Here is a 24,472-nt window from a genome sequence, read left to right as displayed (position 1 = left end):
ACCCAGAACCAAGGCCTTGAATCCCAAGCACCCCAACCCAAAATCCAAAATCCAAAACCCCCCAAAAAAGTTTTAAAAGTTTAGCTTACCAAATGGATGAAAGAGAAGTTCTGGAAAAGCTTCAACAACCAATCACCGAAGTCCTCAGAAACCTCAAATGGCTGCAAAATAAGTTTTGGAAAAGCTTCAAAAATCACCAATGTCTTCAAAAACCTCAACTGCTCCCACAGACACCCACCCACCCACAATACAGAAATTGCAAACCCCTCCCCAACTGCTCCCCCAGCCCCTCCCCAACTGCTGCAAACCCCTCCCCAACTGTTTCCCCACCCAGACAAAAAAAAAATTCAAAAAATAACATGGCCAGCACTCAGAAATTCAAACTCATAAAAATTTTCAAAAAAAAAACACAACCATGCCTAGTGGTCACAGAAAATCATAAAAATTCCAAAAAAAACCCCCAAATGGTCCCAGATTCCTGCAGAAACCTCTCCAACTGTTGCCCCAGCCAGCCAGCACTCAGAAATTCAAACTCAGAAAAAAAAATTGAAAATAAACAACCATGCCTAATGGTCACAGAAAATCATAAAAATTCCAAAAAAAACCCCAAATGGTCCCAGATTCCTGCAGAAACCTCCCCAACTGTTCCCCCAGCCAGCCAGCACTCAGAAATTCAAACTCAGAAATTTTTTTTGAAAATAAACAACCATGCCTTATGGTCATAGAAAATCATAAAAATTCCAAAAAAAAACCCCCAAATGGTCCCAGATTCCTGCAGAAACCTCCCCAACTGTTCCCCCAGCCAGCCAGCACTCAGAAATTCAAACTCAGAAAAATTTTTTTGAAAATAAACAACCATGCCTAATGGTCACAGAAAATCATAAAAATTCCAAAAAAAACCCCAAATGGTCCCAGATTCCTGCAGAAACCTCTCCAACTGTTCCCCCAGCCAGCCAGCACTCAGAAATTCAAACTCAGAAATTTTTTTTGAAAATAAACAACCATGCCTAGTGGTCACAGAAAATCACAAAAATTCCAAAAAAAACCCCCAAATGGTCCCAGATTCCTGCAGAAACCTCCCCAACTGTTCCCCCAGCCAGCCAGCACTCAGAAATTCAAACTCAGAAAAAAAAATTGAAAATAAAACAACCATGCCCAGTGGTCACAGAAAATCATAAAAATTCCAAAAAAAAACCCCTCCAAATGGTCCCAGATTCCTGCAGAAACCTCTCCAACTGTTCCCCCAGCCAGCCAGCACTCAGAAATTCAAACTCAGAAAAATTTTCAAAAATAAACAACCTTGCCCAGTGGTCACAGAAAATCATAAAAATTCCCAAAAAAGGGCCACAAGCCCACAGATTCCTGCAGAAACCTCTCCAACTGTTTCCCCAGCCAGCCAGCACTCAGAAATTCAAACTCAGAAAAATTTTCAAAAAAAACACCCTTGCCCAATGGTCACAGAAAATCATAAAAATTCCCAAAAAAGGCCCACAAGCCCACAGATTATCGCAACCCCTCCCCCACAACACCAAGTCCTTGAATCCCAAACACCCCAACCCAAAATCCAACCCCCCCAAAAAAGTTTTAAAAGTTTAACTTACCAAATGGATGAAAGAGAAGTTCTGGAAAAGTTTTGCAAAAGCTTCAAAAGTGAGCAAAGTCTGAGAAAAGGCTACCAAACCACGTGCTAACAGTTGCTCCTCGAAGCCAAGTCGCAACTGCAGCTGCTCAAGCTAAGCACCCTTGGTTTTAACGGTTTTTAGACAAAGGAAACAAAGTCGCGAGACGTTTTCGTCTTGCGAAGCAAGCCCATAGGGGAATTCGTCTTGCGAGGCAAATCGAAAACGAAAAAACCTTTCGTCTAGCGAGTTTTTTGTCTTGCGAGGCATTCGTCTTGCGAGGTACCACTGTACTTAATCCAAGATACCACTGTAGTTTAAAACTGTTGTTGAGACATTTCATTCAGAATCTGCTATATAGAGCCTGGCAGAGGATGGTGACCAGGGCCAGATTCAGGTTTGATGAGGCCCTAAGTTACTGAAGGTAATGGGGCCCTTTATATGTCCAGCTGTCCTTTGTCAACAACAAAATAGCGCTATTTTTTCTGTTGAATATATGCTTTATGGTAATTTATGGACCTAATAGGTATCTAAAGTCATTTGCACATAACAAAATATGTATTTCATCAGAGTAACTGCTGAACTGAAATACAATTAAGAAGAAGTATATTAATAGTGAAATAATTATTAAGCTCTAATTTAAAATGATTTTTTTTTTATAAAATTTTTATTTGGTTTTCTGCTTTTATAAAGACAAAACATACACAAAGAAAAGACAAAAGACAAAAACATGTATAAAATCAGCAAATCCCCGTTTCATAACCTTGTTCCCTGACTTCCCCCCACCTCCCCTCGTGCATCCCAGTTTCAAGATTATATCAGCAAGTTGGTATTTCTCCTCTTAACAACCTTATTCATCTCATTACCTTGTTTTATAATAAAAATTGATTTTCATAAGTTGGACTTAAGTTCTCTTCCATCGATTTTCATTTTATCTTAATTAAGAGTCATCTTAACCAAACCTAGAAGTCTTAAGAGTTTTTAAGAATCTCTTCTTCCCTCCCTCCCATCCCCGGTTTTTGTCCCTTCCCAATAAAAGTCCAAATTCGAGATTCTCAGCCTGGGTTCCTCACGTCCGAGGCTTTCAAATCTCTTTCAGTCCCTCTCCGCCTGTCCTGTTGGTAGTCCTTTATGTCAGTCGTCGGGTCTGGGAAAAGTTCTTTCACCATCAAAGTGTATCCTCTTCCCACAAGAAGATTCAAAAGTAACTGCTGAAGAATTTCCACAAAGTCTATCTCTTCAAGGTCTAAGTCCAAACGGAGGCCCCAATCATATTTCTTTATTTTAAATTCCTGTATTCCATTTTGTCTTGGGACCTCCTCCTTCTTCTTCTGTGTCTTTCGAAGACTTGTGGTGGATATGTTCCCAGCGGCTCCTTGCTTGTATTCCACAGATGTCAACTTTTGGTTGTTGCTTCCCAGGATTACTTCTTCTTTTACTTGTTGTTTAGTCTCTTCCAGCTCTGTAGGTATTGTTTCCCAATCAGCTGTGGATTCTTTCTCATTGAGGTCCTCAATACAAAGAGCAGAGTTGCCTGTTCCCAAGGTCATAGTCTCAAGTTGTTTATTCATGGCCAAGCTCTGCTCTTGTAAGATTCCCACCAATTGAAACATCCTTTCGATTTCCACTAGTAACTTTCCTTCCACAGCCATTGTATCCATTGTAGTTTCACAGAATTCCCCCTAGGGGGAATCTGGTTACTTATTTGCCTTTTCACCAACAATCCTTTAACTGATTATTGTTACTTTGTTTCCAACAGTTTTAGCTCAATTACAACTCGTCTTAGTCCAGAGGGATCTTAAATGACAATTTCTCACTTTAAACCGCCCGTTTGGCAGCTTTGACAGCTGTCAAACTCCGCAGCTCTTACGCAGGCACAAAGGCAGGACGTTCCCGAGCCCGGGAGGGGGGGTTGTTTAAAACAAAAGGAGGATTTCCAAAACTCCACTCTCCAGCCCAAAATTTCCTTTAGTTAAATCTTGGAAGTTAATGTCCTTTTTAACTCACCCCGCCAAGGGTAGGCTCTCCAGCTTATCTCTTGTGTCGTTGCTTAGATCGTCTGCAAGGGGGGGGGGGTGCGGACTTCCTTTTAGCACACCCCCCGGTTGTCTCCAATTTAAGGTAAATTTTTTAAAGTCCCAATCCGTCTTACTCACGGGTGATTCTTTCAGTCCAAATTTTCAAGGAAGGAAGTCAGCGCTCTCTGGTCATGGCTCGCGGCTTCGCTCTACCAAGGTAGCGATCGACTCTCAGTGCCACGCCACCCCCGTATCCCCTCCGCAGCCTTTAAAAAGGCTCTTTGCGAATCAGGGGGGGGCGCTTAAGGCACCCGCCGAGTCTTCAGTCAGCAGGCTTCCGCGCCTGCGGTTTTTAAGGGTCCCCGCGTCGCCGGCGCGGCAAAGACCCATCCTCGGTAGAGCCGGTTCCCTCCGGAGCTCGGAGGGAATCCGCCATTTCCAGATCGCGTCAACAAATATAAATGAGTGGCTTAGTGTACAAAAAGCAGAAATAGATACAGTCAATTTAAAAACTAGGGACCCTTAGAGAGTGCAGTTGTGGATGTGATTCTATCATTGTCAGATGAATGTCTAAGGCAGTAGGTGCCAACAAACTGATTGTTTAAAATAGAAGTATGAAGCTAATTTTCTCAAACCATTTATTTTAGCTTTGGGGTGGGGGGTTGGGGGGTGGGGGTTGGCTAGGGGACGATTTCAAGCCCTGCTAGCTGTGGAGAAGAAGGCGGGCCGCCTCCACCGAGGAGAGTCCGGAGGGACCGCGACCTTCCGCGGCTGTGTTGCCTTGCGCGCCTTCGCGCGCCCCTCCCGTTCGCCCGCAGCAAAAGCGCCTCTGGAAACAGCTTTTTCCTGCGCAAAAAAGCCCCATTTGCAGCTTTCCCCTACGCGTTGGCAGAAAGCAGCAACACGAGGGCAACGGGGACTCTCTTTCCTGTTTACTTCCTGAGAACTGAACTCTTTCAACTGATTGAGCAACAGACTGCAATAAAGCTGGAATGGAGTGTTTGAGTCAGAGCTTTCCAAGAAATCCCTACCTAACTGCAGCTAGCACACTAGTGTTGCAACACAGAGTTTGGAAAGCTCTGGTTTAAGTATTTTGGTCACTTCTTGACAAACCATTGTCTAGAATTTGAATACTGGTGGGCAGTCCCATCATAGATGGGAAAAGGGGCCTCATTTTCCACAGCACTTCCAACAGTACTGAGAAGATACTGTTAATACCATGTAGGCAATTTGCACTGGTGTGTGGTGACTGTTTAGAATGCTTTATCACTAAGTGTAAGTGCTTCCTGAGTGCTGGAAGAAAGACCTGCTCCCTGCTGCAAGGCCCCTTTCCACCTTGCCTAGTTGGCCAGGCCCAGACTCACCTTGAACAGCTCAAAGGCTCCTGGGAGGCCAGAGTGACGTTGCTGGAACAACTCCTGGGTTGGGGCAACTGGCTAAAATGTTTTAAATGTTTTAAACAGTTCTAATTTTGGTTCCTCTGTTTTGTTTTTGTTGGGTTGGTGTTGGTTAAATGTTTAGTTTGGGTTATTGCTCATTTTAATTTCGGTATAACTATAAACTATTTATTATCATTATCGCTATTATTGTTATTGTCATTATCATCATCATTGGTTTCTATTGATTTGTTTGTTTGTTGATTGTATAGGGTATTTTGTTTTTCAGACTGGAGACCCACACGTTAAGTTCAAAACTATATTTTTAAACAAATATTAATATAGTTCTGCTTTTGTGACTCACCTTAATGGACACAAGTGAAAGAATAGTGGCATAGAGGATTGTCACCTGCAGAGGTGACAATAAGAAGCACTCGGTAATGGGCACCAAACTGCAAACAGAAAATTCAACTGTTGCTCAATCAGTTGAAAGAGTTCAGTTCTCAGGAAGTAAACAGGAAAGAGAGTCCCCGTTGCCCCCGTGTTGCTGCTTTCTGCCAACGCGTAGGGGAAAGCTGCAAATGGGGCTTTTTTGCGCAGGAAAAAGCTGTTTCCAGAGGCACTTTTGCTGCGGGCGAACGGGAGGGGCGCGTGAAGGCGCGCAAGGCAACGCAGCTGCGGAAGGTCGCGGTCCCTCCGGACACTAAGCCACTCATTTATATTTGTTATCGTGCATTACACTCTTTTTCACTTTCTCCGCTAGAATCCCAACTCAGACATACAGAACTGTTGGTCAGACATCTGCTCAGTGGACTTTCGTTATGAAAAACAAGTCATCACAGGCATTAATTATCCCTGTTAACCTTGGCTCCGTTCAGATGTCACCCTAAATCCTAGTTTACCAGGGGTTGCCAATGTGGCTGCAGGTGCTAGCATGACCACTGGTACCACCTCTGGTGCCTGTGTAAGATCTTGATAAATATCCATGATGCATGAGACATTTGCCCTTCCTCCTCAGTTCTTGTTTGCATTGGCTCAGCATCGCTACATTGTACCTACATTTGGTGACTGGTGCCCATGGCACTTTCTCAAATCCCAAAGGTACCCACTGGCGCCAAACCCTTGACCTATCACTTGCATAATAATAATAATTTATTATTTATACCCCGCCCATCTGGCTGGGCCTCCCCAGCCACTCTGGGCGGCTTCCATAAAAACCAAAAATACAGTAAAATATCACACGTTAAAAACTTCCCTGAACAGGGCTGCCTTAAGATGTCTTCTGAATGTCAGGTAGTTGTTTATCGCTTTGACATCTGCTGGAAGGGCGTTCCACAGGGCGGGCGCCACTACCGAGAAGGCCCTCTGCCTGGTTCCCTGTAGCTTTGCTTCTCGCAATGAGGGAACCGCCAGAAGGCCCTTGGCGCTGGACCTCAGCATCCGGGCAGAATGATGGGGGTGGAGACGCTCCTTCAGGTATACTGGACCGAGGCCGTTTAGGGCTTTAAAGGTCAGCACCAACACTTTGAATTGTGCTCGGAAACGTACTGGGAGCCAATGTAGGTCTTTCAAGACCGGTGTTATATGGTCTCGGCGGCCGCCCCCAGTCACCAGTCTAGCTGCCGCATTCTGGATTAGTTGTAGTTTCCGAGTCACCTTCAAAGGTAGTCCCACGTAGAGTGCATTGCAGTAGTCCAAGCGGGAGATAACCAGAGCATGCACCACTCTGGCCAGACAGTCCGCAGGCAGATAGGGTCTCATCCTACGTAATGGAGCTGGTAAACAGCTGCCCTGGACACAGATTTGACCTGTGCCTCCATGGACAGCTGTGAGTCCAAAATGACTCCCAGGCTGCGCACCTGGTCCTTCAGGGGCACAGTTACCCCATTCAAGACCAGGGAATCCTCCACACCTGCCTGCCTCCTGTCCCCCCAAAACAGTACTTCTGTCTTGTCAGGATTCAACCTCAATCTGTTAGCCGCCATCCATCCCCCAACCGCCTCCAGACACTCACGCAGGACCTTCACCGCCTTCACTGGTTCTGATTTAAAAGAGAGGTAGAGCTGGGTATCATCCGCATACTGATGAACACCCAGCCCAAACCTCCTGATGATCTCTCCCAGCGGCTGCATCTTGAAAATCTTGAAAAGCATGGGGGAGAGGACAGAACCCTGAGGCACCCCACAAGTGAAAGCCCAGGGGTCTGAACACTCATCCCCCACCACCACCTTCTGAACACGGCCCAGGAGGAAGGAGCAGAACCACTGTATAACAGTGCCCCCAGCTCCCAGCCCCTCAAGACGGTCCAGAAGGATGCTATGGTCGATGGTATCAAACGCCGCTGAGAGATCCAGCAGAACTAGGAAACAGCTCTCACCTTTGTCCCTAGCCCGCCGGAGATCATCAACCAGTGCGACCAAGGCAGTTTCAGTCCCATGATGAGGCCTGAATCCCGACTGGAAGGGATCCAAATGGTCCGCTTCTTGCAGGCGTGCCTGGAGTTGTTCGGCAACCGCTTGCTCAATCACCCTGCCCAGGAATGGAAGATTTGAGACTGGGCGATAGTTGGCCATCGTGGCCGCATCTAAAGATGGTTTTTTAAGAAGCGGTTTAATAACCGCCTCTTTCAGCGGGTCTGGGAAGGCTCCCTCACGGAGGGAGGCATTCACCACCCCACGAAGCCCATCGCCCAGTCCTTCCCGGCTAGCTTTTATAAGCCAGGATGGGCAAGGATCCAGGAGACAGGTGGTTGGTTTCACTCGTCCAAGCAGCCTGTCCACATCCTCGGAGGTAACAGATTGGAATTGATCCCACTCAACTTGACTAGACAGAACTCTAGCACTCTCCCGCCCTGGTCCTGCTCCCACGGTGGAGTCTACTTCTTCCCGAATCTGAGCGATTTTATCTGCAAAAAACTTTGCAAAATCATTGCAGGAGAACATGTACTGGGCCCCGATGTTGCAGGTGGTTCCGCTAAATTGTGAACCAGCTGAAAAAGTCTCCTGCTGCTGTTTTCTGCAGATGCAATAGAGGCGGTGAAGAAATTCTTCTTCGCCGTCGCTATCGCCACTTGGTAGGCTCGACGTTGAGCTCTAACCTGTGTCCGGTCAGATTCGGAATGAGTTATCCGCCGCCGGCGCTCTAGCCGTCTCAACAATTGTTTCATTGCCCTCAGATCCGTGGAAAACCACGGGGCTGTCCGGGCTCCATGCAATCGGAGAGGGCGCTTCGGAGCCAAACAGTCAATAGCCCTGGTTAACTCCACATTCCAGCGGGCCACCAGGGAATCATCTGAAAGGCCATCAACATGGGATAAAGCATCCCCTACTACTCTCTGGAAACCATTTGGATCCATTAAGTGGCGGGGGCGGACCATCCGAATTGGTCCCACCTCCCTGCAGAGGGGATGGGTCGCAGAGAAGTCCAGTTGCACCAGGAAGTGATCTGGCCATGGCAATTCTTTCGTTTCACTTTTACTTAGTGTCAGATCACCAACATCCATAGAGGTAAACGCCAGGTCCAAGGCATGTCCATGGCTATGGGTTGGGCCAGACTTATTCAGGGACAGCCCCATGGAGGCCATGCTTTCCACGAAGTCCCGAGCAGCCCCTTGTAAGGTCGTGTCGGCATGGATGTTAAAATCCCCTAGGATGACCAAACTAGGTGTCTCCAGGAGAACATCCGCCACGACCTGAAGCAGCTCGGGCAGGGAATCCTTGGTGCAGCGGGGAGGTCGGTACACCAAAAGGAATCCTGTACTGCCCCTATTGCCCAACTTCCAGGACATGCACTCAGAAAACTGGGTCTTCCCAATAGGACACCTGGTGCAAACTAATGACTTCCTAAAAATAACTGCAACCCCCCCTCCCCGCCCACATGACCTGGGTTGCTGTGCATAAGAGAAACCTGGTAGATAAGCAGCAGCAAGGACAGGCCCATCTGCTTCATCCAACCAAGTCTCTGTTACACATGCCAGGTCAAGTCCTCCATCCACAATCACGTCATGGATGGCAGTGGTCTTATGAATCATTGACCTGGCATTGCACTGCAGCACCTTCAGGTCATGTGGGTATCCCTTGCTGATTCTAGTATCCATCCGGTCAGGACCAGACCCGGAGGCAGGAATAGTCCTCAGACAACGACTAAACCTGCCTCCTCTGTAATGACATGGTCTGGTCTTAGCGTAACTCCTCCTCCTACCCGTGATCACTGAGATCAGTTGTCCCAGTGCATCCCCCCCCTGTGGAACATGCCCCAGCCATTTTGTGGGCTGGGGCCCACTCCCCGGCAGCCCTGACCCCTTCCCCTAAGAACAAAATAACACCTTAAACAAACAAACAAAACCAATAAAACAATACAAACAAAAAATTGTAAGAATTACAAAAAACATCGAAATAAAAAAATAATAATTCCCCAAACCCAACCAAACATCCATCCCATCCCCACCCCCCACATACAAAAAATCCAAAGATAATAAATAGTTTATAGTTATACTGAAATTAAAATGAGCAATAACCCAAACTAAACATTTAACCAACACCAACCCAACAAAAACAAAACAGAGGAACCAAAATTAGAACTGTTTAAAACATTTAAAAACATTTTAGCCAGTTGCCCCAACCCAGGAGTTGTTCCAGCAACGTCACTCTGGCCTCCCAGGAGCCTTTGAGCTGTTCAAGGTGAGTCTGGGCCTGGCCAACTAGGCAAGGTGGAAAGGGGCCTTGCAGCAGGGAGCAGGTCTTTCTTCCAGCACTCAGGAAGCACTTACACTTAGTGATAAAGCATTCTAAACAGTCACCACACACCAGTGCAAATTGCCTACATGGTATTAACAATCTTCTCAGTACTGTTGGAAGTGCTGTGGAAAATGAGGTCCCTTTTCCCATCTATGATGGGACTGCCCACCAGTATTCAAATTCTAGACAATGGTTTGTCAAGAAGTGACCAAAATACTTAAACCAGAGCTTTCCAAACTCTGTGTTGCAACACTAGTGTGCCAGCTGCAGTTACGTAGGTATTTCTTGGAAAGCTGTGACTTAAACACTCCATTCCAGCTTTATTGCAGTCTGTTGCTCAATCAGTTGAAAGAGTTCAGTTCTCAGGAAGTAAACAGGAAAGAGAGTCCCCGTTGCCCTTGTGTTGCTGCTTTCTGCCAACGCGTAGGGGAAAGCTGCAAATGGGGCTTTTTTGCGCAGGAAAAAGCTGTTTCCAGAGGCACTTTTGCTGTGGGTGAATGGGAGGGGCGCGCAAGGCAATGCAGCCGCAGAAGGTCGCAGTCCCTCTGGACTCTCTTCGGTGGAGGCGGCCCGCCTTCTCTCCACAGCTAGCAGGGCTTGAAATCGTCCCCCAGCCAACCCCCAACCCCCCCAAAAAAACCCACCAAAGCTAAAATAAATGGTTTGAGAAAATTAGCTTCATACTTCTTTTTTAAACAATCAGTTTGTTGGCACCTACTGCCCTGCCTTGCAACACTAGTGTGCCAGCTGCAGTTAGGTAGGTATTTTTTGGAAAGCTCTGACTTAAACACTCCATTCCAGCTTTATTGCAGTCTGTTGCTCAATCAGTTGAAAGAGTTCAGTTCTCAGGAATTCTTGACACAGATGCTGGCAGAAGATCAATTGCCCCCAGATGGAAAACATTACAGAATTTGCGACTTTTGCTTTGGTATAATAATCTGTGGAGTTTAACATTAGCTGAAAAAGCAGCTCATAAATTATGTGTTGCCAAAGGCCTGGAGCATCCTGAAAAATTCTGGTGAGATTTTATCTTATAAGCAAGAAACACAGACACACAGGACTCCCTCTCCACAGTGCAACGTGAAATTTGGTTTTCCTAATGATCTTAAGTACTTAAGTGCCAACCTAATATTAAATCTATTTCAGATATACTGTGCTGCTTTATGAACTTTCATTATTTTCATTATTTTCATTGTATTGATTGCTATAATTTACTTCAATAAAATCTTTTTTTAGAATTCTGTGCAGATTAAGCAATATAGGAAAGTTAAAGAAGGAATAAAATGTGTGCTGCAAAGGAGATTACAATGAAATGCTTTAAGGGTCAGCCTTTCAGTCTCCAGCAGGGACCATGAAGAACATCAGCCACAGGAGGGCAATGGGGACTCTTTCCTGTTTACTTCGTTCCAGAGTGAATTAAAAGGGATGCCGAGGAGGGTGAGGGTGTTTCGTTTGTTTGTTTTGTTTTTTGGATGGGCTTGGCTTGGGGACGAATTCAAGCCCCGACCCTGGGACTGTGAGAAAATCAAAAGCATTTTTGCGCCTAAGTGCGCGCGCCCCTCGGAAGCGGAGAGAGGTCAGCCCGGCAGCCCCTTGGCTTTTGCTTTCGCCAGTTTGTTCGGCGGTGGAAGGACTGCGAAAGAGCAGCCAAGCGGGTGTGAAAGAGACAGCGCACATCTTTGGGCTTTGCAATTTCGCGCACAAACACGCACGTGCCCACGCACGTAAAAATTTGGTCAACCTTCCTCAGTAATGACACCGCCCCCCGCCTCTGGCCCCTCCGCCTCCCTCATTTCCACCCCTTCTCTAGCAGCTTATATAAATCTGAAAGCTGTGCAAGGCTGGCGACAGAGGGATTCCGAAATTGAAAGGAGAGGGAGCAAAAGTTGCTCGCTCGCGTTTTCGAGCGGACAGACGTCAGGGAATCCGGTGAGAGCCTTTTGCAAAAATCCCCCTCGTCGGGACCCGCTTCGCTCCTCTTCCTCGCTCCCCTTGAAAGCTACCCGTCCTCAGTGGCATAGCGTGGGTTGTCAGCACCCGGGGCAAGGCAAGTAATTTGCGCCCCCTAACCCGTGGATTTGCGCCCCCTAACCCCCAGATGTTGCGCCCGGTGCGGCCGGGCCCCCCCCCCTGTACCCCCCACGCTACGCCACTGCCCGTCCTCCCCGTCCTCGGCATCTCTTACTCTGCAACGAAGTAAACAGGGAAGAGAGTCCCCGTTGCCCTCGTGTTGCTGCTTTCTGCCAACGCGTAGGGGAAAGCTGCAAATGGGGCTTTTTTGCGCAGGAAAAAGCTGTTTCCAGAGGCGCTTTTGCTGCGGGCGAACGGGAGGGGCGCGCGAAGGCGCGCAAGGCAACACAGCCGCGGAAGGTCTCTCCCTCCGGACTCTCCTCGGTGGAGGCGGCCCGCCTTCTTCTCCACAGCTAGCAGGGCTTGAAATCGTCCCCCAGCCAACCCCCACCCCCCCAAAAAAAACCCCACCAAAGCTAAAATAAATGGTTTGAGAAAATTAGCTTCATACTTCTATTTTAAACAATCAGTTTGTTGGCACCTACTGCCCTAGACATTCATCTGACAATGATAGAATCACATCCACAACTGCACTCTCTAAGGGTCCCTAGTTTTTAAATTGACTGTATCTATTTCTGCTTTTTGTACACTAAGCCACTCATTTATATTTGTTATCGTGCATTACACTCTTTTTCACTTTCTCCTGCTAGAATCCCAACTCATACAGAACTGTTGGTCAGACATCTGCTCAGTGGACTTTCGTTATGAAAAACAAGTCATCACAGGCATTAATTATCCCTGTTAACCTTGGCTCCGTTCAGATGTCACCCTAAATCCTAGTTTACCAGGGGTTGCCAACGTGGCTGCAGGTGCTAGCATGACCACTGGTACCACCTCTGGTGCCTGTGTAAGATCTTGATAAATATCCATGATGCATGAGACATTTGCCCTTCCTCCACAGTTCTTGTTTGCATTGGCTCAGCATCACTACGTTGTACCTACATTTGGTGACTGGTGCCCATGGCACTTTCTCAAATCCCAAAGGTACCCACTGGCGCCAAACCCTTGACCTATCACTTGCATAATAAAGATTAAATGCTATGTGTAGGTTTCCGTGTTCCGTACGATTCATTATATGTTTGAAAGATGACAACGTTTAACGCCTTCCTTTTCCTTAACTTTGTTGTAGGTGCCGCCATTCCTAGAGACGTGGCTCCTATGTATAACACAGGCAACATATCTGGCTATGAAGGCACAACCGCTGCAGGCAAGTACAAATACAAGCGGTATACTTGTTGGTGGGGCCTCTAGTTCCCTAAAGTGTATGCTGTAATACAAGGTGCTTCCCTTGTGCTTGGTCCAGAAACTGCAGTTAGTGCAGAATACTGTAGCATGATTGCTAACAGGAGGAAGGCCTTGTCAGCGTTTCACACCTGTGCTCCGAGATCTGCACTGGTTGCTGATCCTCTACCTCAGTGTTCCCCAACCTTGGGCCCCCAGCTGTTTTTGGACTACAATTCCCATCATCCTTGACCACTGGTCTTGCTAGCGAGGGATGATGGGAGTTGTAGTCCAAAAACAGCTGGAGGCCCAAGGTTGGGGAACACTGCTCTACCTGGCCAAGTTCAAGTGTTGCTATTAGTATATAAAGCCCTTAACAATTTGGGACATAGCTGTCAACATTTCCCTTTTCTTAAGAGAAATTCCCTTATTCCAAATAGGATTCCTCGCAAGAAAAGGGAAAAGTTGACAGCTATGATTTGGGACCAGTTTACCCACGTGTGCCCACTGCATGAATGTTCCTTCCCGTTATTGCCAAGGAGAACTTTCTTTTAGCATGTTGATCATGAGACCGGAGAACATTCTCAACTGCTTATCCTTCTGTTCTTACCCCAACCCCATTCCTTTACAGGAGGAAAACATTGCCCGCCTCCACCCAACTTGATTCGTAGACATGGGAATGGGCAAGAGCCACCCCAGAGAAAGTGGAAGTAAGTGGATACTGTTATGCATTCTGTTGTGGACCTCCATCTCAGGGTCACATGACAGTGGTGTGGGTGGGGCCAGAGACAAAAATGGGCCAAGCAGGGCATGCAGATTTCACCTTTGTTCAGTAGGCTAGTTTCCACAGACACTCACGCATCTCTCCCCAGCCTCCATTTTGAAATTGACGAGGTGTTTTCAGACTTCAAAGACATATTCTAACCACCCTGGGGAGAGTTGTGAGGGCCAGAAAAAAGAGAGATGGCATGCATATTTGGCTCTTGACCCTGAGGTCCCCCCCCCACCCCAGACAAAGAGGACCATGGGAAGGTTGGAGGTCAATTTTGCTTATCCCTCCTTTCAGTCCTTCCTACAGCGTTCCTGCCATTTCAGAAGATGAAGCCAAAGAAGCTTTTATCCAGTACGCTTCCAGCAAGTGCTGCTACTGCACAGACCCAGCCAAAGAGATGGTGTTTAATGGCCTACAGTCATTCAATACTTACAGAGTAAGCAGTATATATTGGTAATAGTATAGCTATGCAGGAGCAGCTGGTATGGTGGAGGCAGAGATGCCCTCTCAATGCTGGTATTGCCAGTCCAACACACCTGCCCCAACCACACCACCACCTTGCCCCAGTGCCATCCAGGTAAGCCACAGTGACGCTGGTGTTGGGAAGGTGGTTCTGCGGTTCTTCCCAACTACAGCACACCAGCCACTGCTGCTACCATTTATTTATTTTGATTACTATGTTTATATTCTTAATGGTTAGCTGCCTTGAGTGTGGATGGTCCTTTCAAAGAATAAATAAACAATAATTGGTATCATTCATTCCTAACCCCAGATCTTACTGTGCTGTCCGCAATGGCATAGTTAAGTGTGTATGTGAAAATTAGGGATACTTCATACAGAGCATTTACCTACCAATGCAAATTGATGGCAGTTCCACTTTTGCCTAAATTATGAGGTGCCCACTTGGACCGAGGAAGTAATAGAGCACCTGAAGTTATTCTGTGGTGCAGCAGAAGGTTGTGTTTGTTTAAGGCACATAAAGGAAAAATAATAAAGAGAAAGAATTTTGCAAATTGAATTTTCCCTTTGGCCACTGCATGGGTCACGACTTCAACCAGAGTTCGGGGACCTGTTGTCCTCAAGGTGTTGATGGACTCCAGCTTCCATCCATCATCGTTGACCATCAGCTGTGTTGGCTGGAGCTGAACTGGAATTCAGAAACATCTGGAGGACTGCAAGTTCCCCATCCCTGGCCTAACCTGTCTGAAAAGACAGAACTTTTACAAAATTCACTAGGCGTGGAATCAAGTCCTTTCCCCAGAGACATATCAGAGCTGGCAGGTGATTCTAAAGGATAACTCACATTTCTGGTTCTTCTTGGGATTGTTACCTTCATGAATGTTTCTGAACTTTTTAATCTAGTACCAACATAGCTGGATATCTTGCCCATCTCAAGGCAATGTTTTTGCTAGCATGAACATTTCTATGCATGAACATTTCTGTGCGCTGTTCAAAATTGATACACATTTATGGATTTATTTTCATTAGCCTTTGCAACTTATTTTTTTAGTATCTGCAGTTCTTTTATATTAGCATGAATACTTGTAGGCGGGGACATTCTATTTTTTTAGTATATATAACCATTTTGAATTAATGGATAAGAGATGCATTTTACTTGTACTGTTTTGTAGTCTTCTGGCAGTTGCTTTGTGTTGGCTCTAACCAGAGACATTTTAAGGTGTTGCTTCCCTGTGTAATTGCCCTAAGGCAATTTTAAAAGTCTCCTGACTATTTCTTAATTGGCAGTGAAGTGTTTAATTCTTGAAAGTTGTTTCTTAGTATAAACTGGAGACCTTCACTGAATCAAGATCCTCTGAATATAAGGCGGAACCTTATGGGGGTAAGTGCTGCTATTTCTACACTACACTACAATCTAGCCCCACTTAGGCCAGACTGAACCATCCAAACTGTTCCCAGTGTGGTGCATCTCCTTTTACTTCTGCCGGCTGAGCTGGCCTCCTGGCAGTCACCAGTTGGGCAGGCAGGAGTCCCGTTGACATTATCCCAGTGGATACCCAGCAGAGGGCCTTGAAATGGGTTTCCAAGGGTGGGAATGGGGCTGAGCTGGCCTGGGATGCAATGGATCGTGAGCTGGTCTAACAGCAGGCACCAGGTGACATTAGGCCAGCTTTTCTTGCCCTCACTTCGCAATTCCATGGCCACTGAGCAGCTGAGGATGTGATTCGGTGCTTCTGCACATGCGTGTGATGTCATTTTGTGCTTCTGCGCATGTGCGAGCGCCAAAACCTGGAAGTAACCCATTCCAGTACTTCCGGATTTGGCACGGCCCGCAACCCAAAAACGCGCAACCCGCAGCATTCGTAACCCGAGGTATGACTGTAATTTGGCTATATTCTTCTATCAATAATGAGTTATACATTAGCCAGCTTCCTCTCATATTTTTCTTCTTTACGGCCTTTGGCTCTAATGGAGATGTCCAATGAGGGGTGTTAGGTTCCATCAATCTTTTATATTTTTCCCAAACCCTAAACAGGGTATTTATTACTATATGGTCAGTAAAACCTTTATGTACTTTATCATATTTTAAATATGCATGCCAACTGAAATGGTTGTTATTCCCTTCTAAATCTAATAGCTCATTATTTTTAAGATGACACCAGTCTCTTATCCAAGAAAAGCAGACTGCTTCATAATAAAATTTTAGGTCAGGTGTCCAAAAAAAACCCCTTTCTTTAAGGTCAATAAGCGTGTGTGCTTGCTTTGTTCTAAAACACCTGAAAGCATCAGATGGAACTCGGCTTTAGTTTAGGCCACCTTATCTCTCCATTTTTGTATGTCCTGAAAACACAGTATGGTGGTACCTCAGAAGTTGAATGGAATCCATTTCGGAACTTCGTTCAACTTCTAAACATTTGGAAGCCACAGGAGGTGCGTTGTAGGTTCAGGTTCCAAAGAACGTTAGCAAACCAGAACACTCACTTCTGGTTTGTGGCGTTTGGGAGCCAAAACATTCAATTCACAAGGTGTTCAGGATCCAAGGTATAGCTAAAGATGGATGCCCTTCACAGTTTTGGTAGAATTGGAGAGTTCCTCAAAGACACCCATCCTGACTTTAAATGAAACATTGGTTAGATGAGACTGTACTGTATAAAGTGCAGAAGAAATTTATCTGTTTCTTCTGAGGTCATTGTCTTGGTATGGTATCAGAAGAAGTCCTGAGATTGACAAAGGTCACAAACAAAGTCTGAGAGCAATTTAAAGTATATTTCTGTACAATATGACATGAAATGAAGCAGTGATCAATTGTTGATCTTACAACTTGGATGCCTGCTTACTCATAAGACGATATGTCCTTGGTTGCTTTGCAGCCCATAATTGATACTAGATATGTAGCACAGATTTTCTTGGTGAGATCAGGTAAACTAATGGGTCTATATTTCTAAGTAGAGAAAAGAATTTAGGTCACTCCAGTTACTAACTGAAAAGTTGGGGAAACAAAAATGTGGTAAATTTATAATTGGTGTAAAGAAGTATTTTTTTGTTAAACAAAAGAGGTGGCATTAAAATCTGGGCACTTTTGCAACACTGGCTGGAAAACCACGCTATTGATTTTGAAGCATAGTTTGCACCGCAATCCATACAAAGGGAAACCATGGGAAAAAACGGATGAGGACGTCACTCTCTTGTGAAGGGAGGAAGTACACTGCTTAGAGATGACTGATTAAGCAGTAAATTAATTGTTGAAATGCTGGTGATGATCATGATGATGAAAGCTGGCTCCCAATAGCAAACAATCATTTTGCTGTAGAGGCTAATATGCATGCTCTTATTTTGCTTGTATTGTGCATTGGAAAACATAAGCTTCTCTGAGGCCAAGCCAGATGGTAGTGTAAGTGCAGCTGTCAGAAAATAGTCCAATCCAGCTTTTCTTATACCAGGTGGAGCAGTAGATTCCTACCTGCGTGGGACACCTCCTTTGCCTTGGGATGTGAGAGCAGATGCTCCTGGCATGTTCCAAGAGAAAACCCAGAGAATCAAAGTGCCTCATACATCAGCATTAACGGTACAGAGCTAATGTATCAATGAATATGATGGTATACATGGGTCCATGCATTTTGTCTGGCCAGCACCCTTCCCCTCCTCTTTGGCACAGTCCTGTGCATTTTTTCTTCAAGGTAACGGACATTGAACTCAGTGGGGTTTACTGCCAGGTAAGTGTTCGTGCTGGGTTGTAGCTTGAGGCCCTGATTTTGGGCTGTGTCTGTATGAGTAGGATAGTATTTCCAGACAACCTAGGTCCAAATAAAAGCTACTGGCTCCGTTTTAACACTCTCCTTTCTTTGATTTTGAAGGCTTGCCCAACATGTGGATCGAGTGGTAGATGTCACTGCAGTAAATGCAATGGCAGCAGCAAGGTAAGTAGTTGTGAGTAAGGAGGATGTTTTGCTCAGAGTGGAGTTTTAGTTTTGTAGTATAGTGAGGATACAGATGAGAAAATAAAAGGTGGTGGAGGAAGCAACATTTCTTTTGTGCAGTAGCATATCCTGCTATTGTCTAAACAGCTGATGGGATGTTGACTAGTAGGACCAAATTGGAACCCCAGAGATACAAACCAGAAAGTCAGTAAATATTTGATATAGCAGTTGTACTGGATGTCGGGGATATCCATTTTCCATACTGGATTTTCTTTCATATTTGGAAGCTCAGAACAGAGAACAATTAAAACTACTGACTACATAATCATGAATGTGAAAAATATTAAAGTAAACATTGCAATACCACCCAAAATTGATAAAAGTCACGACTAAAAACCCTTCCATCAATTTTTAATCTGTTAATTCAGAACAAAGTTTATTTTTATTTTTTAAAACCTACATTTTTACATGCTTCATGAAAATAGAAAGGGATGAAGTATGGTGGAATCGAATAGAGTATCAAAGGCATTGCTGAGAGCAGCCTGCTCCATGCCACTGTAGTTCACAGATTGATGGAACTGGGCAGCTTCTCTTATTAAGAGGCAAGAAATCTGCAGCTGCATCTAGGCAGTGTTAAGAAAGCAGGAGGAGAAGGTCAACACCTCTCACTTGGATGGAATCAGCCAGGTTGGGACAAGGAGACAGGGAAGTCCTCTGTCACAGAGGGAAGACTTTTGGATTATTGACCAGGACAAAGTGGGGTGTGGTGGGGAGAGATAGTCCCCCTTGTTTCCCACAAGCAAGCCACCCAAGATTGTCTTGTCTTTAGAACCACCAAAAGCAGGTAGAATTGAGAAGGTTTGGATCTAGCCAACATTTCTGACAGGTCTGCAGTTACAGCTGACTCCGTGGTTCATTTGCCCATAGGGACACCTCTTCGCAACAATGTCCTCATTGGGGATATGTACAAAGGTGGTGCCTTGGGCCTCTCCATCTACATTCCCAGGGTGTTACAAGATGGACATCTTTGCTTCGGTAGTGAAGTGATTCCTTGTCAAAGATGATCATGGAGATCACTTTTTGCCCAATGAGTGTATTGTTTGGCGATACCCTGCTTATTTCTGGCTCTTTTGTCTAAAATTAAATCCCAACAGCAACAGTGTGGGAGATGTCATGGAAAAGGAGTCCGGTTTGTGGATGACACATGTGACGAATGTTCGGGAAGTGGAATTAGAATGTGCGTGAGTCAATATGCAAATATATGAAGAAGATGCTCATTTTTATTTGCACTGTGGGGTTTGAGTGTTGCACTATGTGTGACAATTGCACTCCTTCCTGATCCTCTATACGTGAGATACCATGGGCAATCTTATGGTGGAGCTTCAAGCTATAGGTTCAGCAGATGATAGGTTCACACGTATACTGTGCTAATGCATGCATGTGTAAATATCTACTTTTCTCTTGTTACTATAGCACAGTTGCTCAGAGACTGAGGTATAGACCAGAAAGTCTTTGCTTCAGATCTTGCCTTTGCTGTGAACTGAGGCTGTATACACACTATATACCTTTAAAGCACATTCACAGCACATTCTTTCCATCAAAGAAATCTGGGCACTGTGGTTTTCTCCTCGCAGAATTAAAATTCCCAACAGCGCCCAACAAACTACAGCACCCATAATTCTTTGAGGAAAATAATATGTTTTGTATGTGTTTTATAGATATCATGTGTGCTCAGCCTCACTCATTGGCCTTGGGAAAGCTGCAGGATGAAAGACACATCTGCAGTATGGGAATAATAATAGATTACCTTTGGAGGTGTGCAAATGTTTGAAATACTGCATGTGAAGGACTTAAAATACCCTAAGTTAAATTTTTAAAATTAAAAACATAGGAAGTATTGTCCTAGATCTTTCTGTAACTGAAGTGATTCAAATGCATTTTGCACTTGGAAAGAATTTGTGCCCAAATGTAAAATAAAGCAAAAGGAGTTGCCTAATGGCAGCACCCTGGAATGAGGGCTATAGTGTAATTGTCTGAGAAACTAGGGAAAAAATGGAAGTCTCTTCTGTTTCATGATTTTTCGCATTCAGAGACGTGTACAATTGTTTTGCAAAATTTGAAGTAGCGTGAAAAGTTAGACTATGAAAAGTTAGCATGAAAAGTTATGCGATGATGATGCAGCAGCCTCCCTGAAGCTAAAGCTGAACTGTGCCTAGTTGGGGGATGTATGGAAGCCTGTGGGAGTTCCATGGTGGAAAAATACATATGAGAGAAAGGCTGCCTTAGGGATATGTATGAAATAGAAGGATCCGAAGAAAGCAAATGAAGCAGATTTCTAGCCATTATCCCAAACTATAGGGCATTCTGCACTTCACGTCTCTGTGTGCCTGTGTTGGCTAAGTGTATTCAAGGGAGCAAAAATAGGGTTGCAACCCCCTGACTAGTATTGGCCAAACTGGAAAATGGTGCTAACTGAAAAAGAAGCTCTGCTTGTTATGCGTCTTGAGGCCCAAGAGATAGCGGCATTTCCCAACAGAAAAACGAAACAAGAAGACAGCTCTAGAACTGAGAAACCTCTATTCCATTGGTTGGCCGGATTATCCTTTCCTTTTTGTGTGTGTGTGTTTCAGCCGGGCTCACATACCAAGTAGTTTCATTACATTTTATCACACCTTGTGTTTTATTACATTTTATTTACAGTTGCCATGAGTGTTCTGGTACGGGAACAACAGTCTGCAGCGATTGTGAAGGAAAAGGACAACTGCTGTCGTTCATTGAGCTGCAAGTTGAATGGCAAGTCTTCTCAAAATAGACTGTGGTGGAAAGGGGAGGCTGCTTCTAACTCCGTGGAAAATTGGCTCTGCCTACCAGAGCCGCCTGAGTTTTACATTCAGCATCATGAGTGAGCGGGTCCAGTATAGATGCTAGAAATGGTTACTCAATATGGGCTTGGGACCTCTTGTCATTTAGGTTAGCTGTACGGGGCTAAATGAGGCACTGCTCTGGCTCAATCCACACCGATGGCTACCTTTGAGCATTGTGCCAGTTTGGTGACTTAATGAATTTATGGTCAGCGCCTGATGTGGTTCAGTTCTCGCATGGGACTGCACTGTGTTTGATATATGTTGGAGATTGGGCCGGCTCTTTGACCCCATGTAAAAAGCTTACATAGCAGGGGAGCCATTTTGAGAGCTTTTGGTTTGAGAAGGCCGTTGTGCTGTGTTGTCATTGCAACTCTCCTGCCTTTTGCCTTCATAGGAAGAACAATGTTTATGAATATGTGGCAGATGAAAGATCTGGATTTCCTATCGAACTCTTCAAAACGGTTACTGGAGAGACGTTGTTTGTTGATGACAGCCCTATGGTAATGAAATGCAGTAATGCAAAGAGAGGCAGGACTTGAAAAGGAACCAACTTAAGTGTTGGCAGTTAATTAATTGGTTTAGCGTATTTCACCATATATTGATCCCAAGATGATCAGTACATAAATCTTCCCCCACCCCACTCCAACCTCTGCTACCTCTCCCTCACCCTGGGCCACAACACACACACAATCATAAAAGTAATTGTAGCCATACAAAAATACACAGGTATGAATGTGACATGCCTGTGCTCCTCCTTCCAGTCATGGAACTGGAGAAATTTTGGTGTTGGGTGACAGTGGCGCTTGGCCCACTTCAGTAGTGCATTTGTCAAAAGGCAACACATTTATCTGTGGAGGCCCATGCTGGGGCTTGTTTCGGCACTGGGCTGCCAGAGCATTAAAAGTGCCAAAGTGGGAACCCAACATCTCTCTCTGGCTCCCATTTCCACTAGACGTTGAAAACAGCATCATACCACATTAAACAGTCATGGCTTTCACCCAAGGAAACCTGGGAACTGTCCTTGGTTAAGCATGCTCAGAGTTGTTAAAAAGGTAAAGGAACCCCTGACCATTAGGTCCAGTCGTGACTGTCTCTGGGGTTGCGGCACTCATCTCGCTTTATTGGCCGAGGGAGCCGGCGTTTGTTTGCAGACAGCTTCCGGGTCATGTGGGCAGCATTACTAAGCCGCTTCTGGTGAACCAGAGCAGCACACGGAAATGCCGTTTACCTTCCCGTCGGAGCGGTACCTATTTATCTAATTGCACTTTGTGCTTTCAAACTGCTAGGTTGGCAGGAGCAGGGACCGAGCAACAGGAGCTCACCCCGTGGCGGGGATTCGAACTGCTGACCTTCTGATCGGCAAGTCTTAGGCTCTGTGGTTTAACCCATAGCGCCATTCCTTTCAGAGAGCTGTAGTTCCCAGAGTGGTTTACTAATCCCTCTTCCCAGGGAACTCTCCTGATAATTTTGTGTAAAAGAGAGAGGGCTGGACAGGGACATACTGGGTTGCCCAGAAACAGCCTGGCTTCATCATCTCGTATTGGCAACAGTAGTTTTACTTACCTGTCCGCAGTGCAGGCAAGAGGCTCTTCTTGGGTGATATGCAGTTGTATTTTAGAGATCAGCTATGCTTCATGTCTGCATAATGTGATAAAACAATGACTAGCCTGCTCTTGCTCCTCACTCAGGACTTCAGTTTTCTATTTGTATGTCTTTGAAATTTGTGTTTCCATAGGTATATCCAGTGATCAGTTTCCCTGATTCTGGCGTCAGTCAAGCCTCCAGCAATGCCGTTGAACAACACCAAGCTCAGTTTGCATCTACAAGGCGGATACTGAGGCAGGCAAGTGCTGTGAATATTAACCGAATCACCACTGGGCGATGGTCTTCAGTGCTGTGATCCAAGAGAATTTCCTGGAGCGCTTCCTTCCCCCATGCAGGGTCATGGTGAAATTTATGCACCTGCTGGTCTCCATTGGCCTGTGCCCTTGCAAACATCCTAAGCTTTGTAGGCTTTTCCCATATTGTTTGGCCGAGTTCCAACATCGGCAGCACCCTAGGCGAAGGGATAGGTGGGTCAGAGAATAGGGATGGGGAACTTCTGGCTTTTCAGGTGTTGTTGCACTCCAGCTTAAGTAAGCCCAGCAGGCATGCCCAACGGTTTGGGACAAGAACGTCAGGAGCGTCCCAGATTCCCCATACCTGCCAGATAGGGCTGCAGCATCTCCGTATTCAGAATGTGCCTAACTCTTGCAATTCTTCTGTGTATAAAAGAAAGCCATTCAGGTTTGAACTTTTCTGTAAACGATACACTGATGTTTAGACCCTAAAAGTATCTTCTTTGTGTTTTTACAGAGGCAAACAATTGAGCTGATACTTCTCACCAGGGTACAATATTTATGGCATGGAGAACCTTACTCCTTCTATGTTTATGGCAAGGAACGCAAGGTGTATGCGGAGGATTATCCAGAGAAGTGTTGCTGTACCATCCTGTGATTGTTATGGGCTATTTCAACTGGTGTAAAAGAAGCACTGTTGGTTAAAACAGGTGGAATATTTGCAGTCCCTCCTAATCCCATTTAAAAAAAAAAGAATTCTATTGTCCCACTTTATAAGAATTGTGGAAGATGCTTAAATAAATTGCACATAAAGGAGTAAAGTTTGCCAAACTCCAGGATTACATATTAGAAGGAGAAAGAAGAGCAATCAGTGCAAGGATGTCTCTTGCACAACAAAACATTCCTGCCCCCCCCCCACCCAGCTTGTCTCCTGAATATGTTCTTTTTTTAATGCTTTATTCATATTAAAAAGATATAACAAAGAAATATATTTAAAATCAAAATAGAAATACAAAAAGAAAATCTCATTATTTGTTCACTGTACATTCTTGAGTTCCCTACGACTTCCCGCCACCCCACCATGCATTTACTTCTTATTTTATCTAGTGCATTATTAATCTCTATTTTCTTTTTAATCGTCAATGATATATTCTCTTATAAATATCCGTTGTAACACAGAAGTCATTCAAATCCTGCCACATTTATACTAGTACAATAATCTTTAAGATATTTTTTTATACATGTCCCATTTCCAAATAAATGTTTGTTCAGTATTACCTCTCAATTTGTCTGTCATTTTTGCCAGTTTGGCCAACTCCATCAATTTACTTTCCCACTTCAACTTTGCTGGGATTTTCTCTCCTTTCCAATTCATTGTGATTAGTATTCATGCTTCTACAGTAGCATACAAGAATATTTCTCTCGCAATTTTTGGTAAGTCTAGGCCAAGTATCCCTAAGAGAAAAGCCTCTGGGTTTGTTTGTTTTTTTATGAAGGATACCTTAATCATTTTTTTAAGCTCATCATAGATTATGTTCCAGAACTCCTTAATTTTCTTGCATGTCCACCACATGTGTAACAT

General features: G+C 45.0%; 1 protein-coding gene across 1 annotated transcript; it reads left to right on the top strand.

The window, feature by feature from the left end:
- Positions 1–11,527: 11,527 nt before the first annotated feature.
- LOC310700362 (protein SSUH2 homolog) lies at positions 11,528–24,175 on the top strand. Its single transcript, XM_083489670.1, has 12 exons — positions 11,528–11,678; positions 12,949–13,026; positions 13,672–13,750; positions 14,119–14,248; positions 15,592–15,652; positions 17,712–17,836; positions 18,126–18,188; positions 19,343–19,425; positions 20,889–20,985; positions 21,451–21,552; positions 22,788–22,895; positions 23,408–24,175. Exons 2-12 carry the CDS (start codon positions 12,978–12,980, stop codon positions 23,546–23,548), a joined length of 1,038 nt encoding a protein of 345 aa, XP_083345796.1. The 5' UTR covers positions 11,528–11,678; positions 12,949–12,977; the 3' UTR covers positions 23,549–24,175.
- Positions 24,176–24,472: the final 297 nt, after the last annotated feature.

This window comes from Podarcis liolepis, assembly GCF_965112155.1.
Source record: "Podarcis liolepis genome assembly, chromosome: 2".
Lineage (NCBI taxonomy): Eukaryota > Metazoa > Chordata > Lepidosauria > Squamata > Lacertidae > Podarcis > Podarcis liolepis.
This window is presented reverse-complemented; position numbering and strand designations above follow the sequence as displayed.

Coding starts and splice junctions, on each gene's coding strand:
- LOC310700362 (XM_083489670.1), top strand. CDS start 12,978: ATGTATAACACAGGCAACATATCTGGCTATGAAGGCACAACCGCTGCA. Junction 21,553..22,787: donor TTGTTGATGACAGCCCTATG/GTAATGAAATGC, acceptor GTGTTTCCATAG/GTATATCCAGTGATCAGTTT. Junction 22,896..23,407: donor CAAGGCGGATACTGAGGCAG/GCAAGTGCTGTG, acceptor GTGTTTTTACAG/AGGCAAACAATTGAGCTGAT.